Genomic DNA, 7,666 nt, shown 5'->3' on the forward strand with positions numbered 1-7,666 from the left:
TCAAAGTAATTTTATTACATTCTTTATCTTTATCTATATAGAACTTACATTCATAGTCATCCCGTTTCATTCTTTATCTTTATCTATATAAAACTTACATTCATAGTAATACCATTTCATTTTTTATCGTTATCTATACAAGACTAATATTCATTGTAATCCTGTTTCATACTTTATCTTTAGCCATAAAAAACTTATTCATTTGTAAACCCATTTCATTTTTTTTCTTTATCTATACAAGACTGACATTCATTGTAATCCCGTTTCATACTTTATCTTTATCCATAGAAGATTTACACATTCATTTGTAAACCCATTTCATTCTTTATCTTTATCTATATAAAACTTACATTCATTGTAAACCCATTTCACTCTTTATCTTTATCTATATAAAACTTGCATTTATTTGTAATTCCATCCTATTCTTTATCTTTATCTATACAAACCTTACATTCATTTGTAATTCCATGTTATTCTTTATCTTTATCTATATATGACTTTCATTTTTTGTAAACCAATCTTATTATTAATCCTTATATACATTTGCAAACCTATTTGACTTTAAAGTAAAAATTCTTTAAATCAAATAAATTAATTTATGCTCTAGCTGTGAGTAAACATATGGGATTCACAGATCAGATCATTAGGTAAAATATTGGCACTGATCTTATGCAATTAGTTGATTGTAACATAGATATTTAAAAATATAAATTAGTTGCAAGATATTCCACTTTGATTACGGTGATAGAGTAATTTGGCCCTTGTTGAATCATACGAGATTGTGCCCTTTGGTTCGGCATTGATCGCTTAAGAGCTTGTGTCCGTTTTGACATTGATAGATGAGCTTGTGACCGTGTTGACATTAAGAGCTGATAAAATCGAGCCCATATTGGTTTGGCATCGATCGCTCAAGAGCTTGTGTCCGTTTTGACATTGATAGCTGGCGAGTTCTCCCTGGATACGGGTCTGGAAGTAGTTTTACGAGTACAGCATTTACTACAAATAGATATAAACTTAAACCCCATTCTTTGCAAAAACTCCCTGATATTTAAGGAATATTTATTATTATTACTACTTTTATTCTGGGGTCCATATAATTCCTTTTTCAATCCCATTTGGGATTGACAAATTTGAAAGAAATGGGGGCAAATTTTTTAAATGGGGGCAAATTTTGTTTAAATGATAATTTAACAAAAATTAGGGGCATTTTTTTTAATTGGGGGGCATTTTTTTTAAATTGGGGGCAAATATGTTAGCGGAATTTGAAATTTTATTTTAATTGGGGGCATTTTTTTTTAAATTGGGGGCAAATGGGGCCAAATGTGTTAGTGGAATTTGAAAAAAAATTTTAATTGGGGGTATTTTTTTTTAAATTGGGGGCAAATGGGGAAAATTGGGGCAAATGTGTGAGTGGATTTTGAAAAAAAAAATTTTAATTGGGGGCATTTTTTTAAATTGGGGGCAATGGGGGCAAATGTGTTAGTGGAATTTAAAATGTTTTTTTAAAGGGGGTATTTTTTCAAATTGGCGGCAATTGGGACAAATGTGTTAGTGGAATTTGAAAATGTTTTTCTATTTGGGGGCATTTTTTATACAATTGGGGGCATTTTCTTAAAGTTGGGGGCAAAACATTATTTTGGGATGGAGAAAATCAGCTATTTTGGGAATTATATGGACCCCTGCTTTTATTATAATTACATTGCGTTCTTGGTCTTTATCTAAAAACCGATTTAATTCATCTTTAATTACAACCAAGTGCACTAATAAACTGATATAGATTTTTGTTTTAACTTAATGAAAAAAACAATTACCTTCTTTATCAGTATTTAATTTATTTTTGATAAAAATTCCTTCACTTTGATTACAAATCCATGGAGTTATTTTCTTTTCAAATTTATACACATATATACAGTTGCAGTCTACTCTCAAACAGACACATATCTACAGTTGCAGTCTAGTCTTAAGCAGACACATATATACAGTTGCAGTCCACTCTCAAACAGACAGATATCTACAGTTGTAGTCTACTCTCAAACAGACACATATATACAGTTGCAGTCTACTCTCAAACAGACAGATATCTTCTACAGTCTACAGTCTACTCTTCAACAGACAGATATCTACTGTCTACAGTCTATTCTCCAACAGACAGATATCCATGGTCTACAGTCTACCATCTACTCTTAAACAGACAGCTAAATCATTTATAATTTTAAACTAAGTAAGCTCTTAATTCAATATAATCGGAAATTTGATAGAAAACTAGTTCTAAATTAAATAGTTCAATTATCGGTAAAATTGACGAAATGAAGAAAACTTTACCGAGAAAATATTCCAAGGATTGGCATACACTGCAATTATGCAAGACAGGGAGAAAACAGTCTCTAGTCGTATTGATTCTTTCTTTTTATTGAAAATATTAAAATATGTGGATTTTTTATATTTACGGGAAATTTTCATTTTTAAGATCACAAAAATCAAGTTTGACCTATCCTATTAATCTCATAATTTACTACAGAGCTTACTAGAACTTACTAGAACTTACTAGAACTTACTAAAACTTACTAGAACTTACTAGAACTTACTAGAACTTACTAGAACTTACTAGAACTTACTAGAACTTACTAGAACTTACTAGAACTTACTAGAACTTACTAGAACTTACTAGAACTTACTAGAACTTACTAGAACTTACTAGAACTTACTAGAACTTACAAGAACTTACTCAAACTTACTAGAACTTACTCGAACTTACTCGAACTTACTAGAACTTACTAGAACTTACTAGAACTTACTAAAACTTAATAAAACTTACTAGAACTTACTTATACTTACTAGAACTTACTAAAACTTACTAGAACTTACTAGACAGTCCATATATGTTTCTGTGATACCAGATTGAATTTCCTTGCTTAAATTTGACCTAGGGAATTCTATCATCGGCCTCACAAGGCTGCAATCACATTATCTAGATATTGCCAGGAATTCATCTCAAGAGATTGTTCACTTAAATAAGGATATAGATAGGGTAACAATAAGAGAAGCTTGGTCCTTCCATTTATCAAAATGTGGTTCTAATATTTATTTCTAGAAATCCCTCAATTCAACTTTTATCTGCAGGGTATGACTATCACGGGCCATCGAAGGGGAATTAAATAAAACCGTAAATTTGCATTACAAAAATTGGGTCTGGTCGGATCAGCGGTTTACGTTTTCTAGGCACAAATAAGCAATAAAACAAAACAGTCAAAATATGTGATTTAATTTCGTCATAAATGTCAGATTTGTCGATAACCTTTTTAAAATGAGCTTAATTTTACAAGCATGAATATTTAAAAATATTTGCGCAATCAAAATTAAATATTCCCAAGAAAATTTTTTGGATTTTAATCTTTCATATAAACCACAAATATCTCAACATCCAATTGCATTTAGATACAAAGAAAGTAGTGATACACTTCAGAATTTTTTTTATCATTTTATATGTTTCGACGTACACAGACAATTTTCTTGAGTTTTTCTCACGTTTAATTGGGCCACTTGTAAGATTTTTTAATTATTTCAGTTTCATCTATATATAAAGTAGTAATCTCTGCTTGTTTTTTATCATAATTTAAAAATATGAACCCTTTAACTAATTTGCCTCTTATATTTTGATTAGTGACTTTGGTAGAACCACGGGAATGTTCGTTGCTTGATTTAAAAGGTCTAAGTTAAATAAACTAAATCCTATAAAAACTACTAAATTTCTAGGCAAAGCGGGGTTCCAAAACTAGTAGGAAAAAAATAGCAGAAAGTGAAAGTTGATTCTTTATTTTCTAAAGTTTGGTAAAGTTTAACATCACGCATTTTTTTCAGAATAAAAACTTTGAAATACAAAATGTTTTGGAATTTAGTTAAAATGAATTGAGTCTTTGCTACAAACTCTGATCTTCTAATTCCTATATATTTGCAACCAAATGTCTTGTACCTTAGATGTTTCAAACTATAGATTCTCTTAGATCAAATAATTCAAGTTAAAAATATCAAAGGCTCACAAAGATATAGGAATTAGAAAATTTGAATTGGTGTCAAAGACTTATTTCCTTTAGTTTAATTTAGTTTAAGTTTTCATTGTGACATAAGTTGATGAAGAGATCCCAGTCGAAAGAGTGAAGATACCAGTTATTAGGAAAATAATTGATGTAAAGTTTCTGCATTCCTTAAATAATTACAAACACAGACCAACCAATCCAACACTATACTGTAGTTGTAAACTTAATTTATATTTTCAACATGGTTTTTATTTTTGCAATTTTATTTTAATCTATTATAATATTTAGAAGAATGCATGCATTCCAACCATTCTTTTTTTCTTTCTCTCTGAGTGAAATAAATAAAATTCCTAGAGTTTTGATGAAAAATAACAGGTTTTATAATGGAAGTAATGGATTTGAATTTGAAATGCTTTGTGGGTTTTGTTTTTAATGTGGTTGTTTAAAGCTTAAAATCTCCTTTGGAAAAGATTTTCCCTTTATTTAAATTCAAAATGAAGAACTATTTTGCAGAAGTAAAAAACATTTGGTAATTTATTTTCCTAGATTCAGTTTTGCAAAAAACACAATGCAGAAATAAACAACAAAAAGTTGCATCAACTTGAACCAGACATCTTTTAAACATTTAATTCTTTTATGTTAATTTTATCAAACATTTTTTAATAAAATAAAGTAAAAACATTTCATGCACAGTTAAAACCTTACACAGCAATATTATAGAATAAAATTGAGGAAACCCTCATGAATAATTTATTTTTTTGCAATCTATAGCTTCCATACAGGAAGCAATACAGTAAACCCAAAGGAATTGAGTCTTTGTCACTAACTCTGATTTTTAATCTCTCTTTTTTAAACCAAAAATCGTAAACCTTAGGTTTTTGATGAATAAACTCTTTTAGATAAATGATTTTAATTCTAATTTTCAAAGGTTTGCTTCATCAGTTTGTAAAGATATAATGATTAGAAAATTTGAATGTGTGGCAAAAACTGAATTCCTTGAGGCAAATGTGCAATAGATTTACTGAAAACTCTGTATTATTTAAAGTACGGGACTGCCTTTTAATTAAGGCAAGAATTAATTGTACAGTATCTAATGCAGATTATAGACGGCATCACAGTACAACAACAAATTATTTACTTCTCGCAAGATTATTGTCAAAAGTACATATTGCAATGTGTGTTTAATTTGGCCTACTGTCCCGGCAATATTGTGAAGATACCCTTCTTGTATATACACTCTTGGATTTTTGAATCAGTATAGAAGCTGTTGGGTCTCCATGATAGTAATCTATACTGTTTAAAATTATAAAAAATAAATTCTCAGAAACTCCGGTTTGAAGTGAGATAAAGCCCAGGATAGTATTTTATCAAAGTGGTTTGTAACCATATTGAAAGCCCAGCACATGAAACTGGTACTAAATTAGACACGAGTTTCGGAGCTTTTTGTACAGTATATGTTCTACAATCTACAGACAGTACATATCTAGTACAAAAAAATCTACAGTCTACATACCTTGTACCACTTGATACTGTATAACGAGTTGCTGTCCAGGTAGTAGCTGCAGGTCAAATCTGCGCTCTCTCCACTCTGCACAAAGGTTGGAATTCTCATAGCTATCTTAGACAGGCTCTGCAGTTCTAAAATATATATTTTTGATTGATGGATTGATTCGGCAGAAATGCTGAATTGACATTTTCTAAACTAAATGTCTTGAGAACTCTAAAATGTCAAAGTTTACATGTAATACTAGTTTCCAGTTACAGGAATAATAGTTTTCATTTAAACAAATATCAAATTTTTACACATTTTTATTCAAACTTAACTGTTTGTGGAGAATATATATCATTGAAACAACGTTGGATACATTTTTCATATTCTCGTGAAAATAGCTTGTAAACTTTAACTTACAGCTTGTCTTTTTGAATAATTTAAACATTAATTCGATTTTATACATACATAGTATATATTTCAGTTTTTAAACTTCACATTTTATTGAATTTTTGCCTTGGAAAATAAATATTTAAACATCTAAAATGTAAATTTTGTTAAACTGAAAAGAGTTAAAAATAATATATATATAGGCAAGGCATAAAACATCATGTATAGTAAGATCCTGAAATATATTAAAATATTTTAATTTGAAGCCGATTCTTTAAATATATAAATATGGATATATGCTTAATTGAATAAATAGAATTTCAGAACATTTAATAATATAACATTACAAAATTCATTGAAGCTCCAAAAGGTTCTAGAATTGTTTTTGTAAGGTTTTTTTATTGTACATTGTACATTTAAGCATGCAATTCTTTTAAATGTATTGACCTAGAAAAGTCTATTAAATTGAATAGTTGAATTATAAAATATTTTACAACAATTTAACCTGGTAGATTCCAATTACGCTCGAGGTTATTTAGTTTAAATTTTGCGGAAATAAAATATGTGATTAAAATGAAATCGTATAAAATGGTATTAAATTTTTTAATTTTATTCCAAGGAAATATCAATGTAATTACAATAATAATTCTTTTAAAACTATGCCTTCAGGGCAGTCTTCTTTTTAAAAAGTTTTTTTTTCAAATCGACATTGTTGTTTATTGTTAAACTAATATCGAAATTTGTTCTTGTCAAAAATCCACAATTTTGATCAGTCATACACATGCCCTAGTGTCACGTGAGATACCACATAAAATTTGGGCAAATCTATTCTACTACAAATTATAGCTTTTAACCGTTGATTTTTAAGCCGACCATCTTGTTCTCATAAACCGCTAGTTTTATCATGTTTTCTATTTAAATGGATTTGCAAAAATAAAAATGTCGACATTTTTCCAGGTATAATTTGTCAAATACGGCCATCAATAAACCCTCTCTTGGGTCATATGAGTTTCCACAAAATATTTGGGCTCAATCGGTTTAGTCGATCGTACTAATACAAACATATGGACAAGCCAGATTTTTAATAGATAGATAGACATGGATGTGTCTAAAACAATTCTTATTTTTACCCTTTACGACCACAGTTCAAACTGAGAATTAAGTGGTATTTGTGAATCACTCCTTTAATGGAGACTGTTTGAAATTACGTTAGAAATCCTTTTAAAGAACTCACCACTCAAGCTTGAGAGAACAAGTAAGCATAAAATCTCTTGTTTAACTGCGCTGTAGAACATTTTTGCTGAAATAAATAATAATAAATTAAATTTAAATTTATTTCGTGATATTCATATTTTTGATGCAGCAACTTGTTAAATCATTTTTGCTGTCTTGTATAGGAACCAGCGCCGAAAACATTCTCCTCTTTTGTGTTGATGATTTGATAAGACTTGTTTATATTTATCTTTTTATAGTAAGCTGACAGATTCGTGCCACTTTCAACCCATTTTTCATACTAAAAATAAGAAGTCAAATAACATATTTATATGTATTCTGTTTGAATGTCCGACCATAACTCTGGAACCCCTTGACCGATTTGCCTCAAAGTTCTTAGCTTGGTTTCAAAATTCTAGTTGAGTTGGTCCATTTTTATAGGGAACATTTGAATTTGTATGCAAAGCTGCAGGTTCTTAAACTAATATAATTATAAAGCTATCAATTCAAGGTTAAAAATTTTAAGATGAGGTAGATTTTC

At 29.2% G+C, this 7,666-nt stretch overlaps 1 protein-coding gene across 1 annotated transcript in view; it reads right to left on the bottom strand.

Annotated features, from left to right (window-relative positions):
- Nucleotides 1-7,209, bottom strand: part of LOC111697621 (uncharacterized) — a 31,089-nt gene extending 23,880 nt beyond the window's left edge. The window contains exons 1-2 of the mRNA XM_023467722.1: nt 7,148-7,209; nt 5,548-5,672 (exon numbers count right to left, since the gene is read on the bottom strand). Coding sequence (XP_023323490.1) covers nt 5,548-5,672; nt 7,148-7,208 — 186 coding nt within the window. The 5' untranslated portion in view covers nt 7,209. The remainder of the gene's footprint in view (nt 1-5,547; nt 5,673-7,147) is intronic.
- Nucleotides 7,210-7,666: the final 457 nt, after the last annotated feature.

Source organism: Eurytemora carolleeae, unplaced genomic scaffold (genome assembly GCF_000591075.1).
Source record: "Eurytemora carolleeae unplaced genomic scaffold, Eaff_2.0 scaffold69, whole genome shotgun sequence".
Taxonomy (NCBI): Eukaryota; Metazoa; Arthropoda; class Copepoda; order Calanoida; family Temoridae; genus Eurytemora; species Eurytemora carolleeae.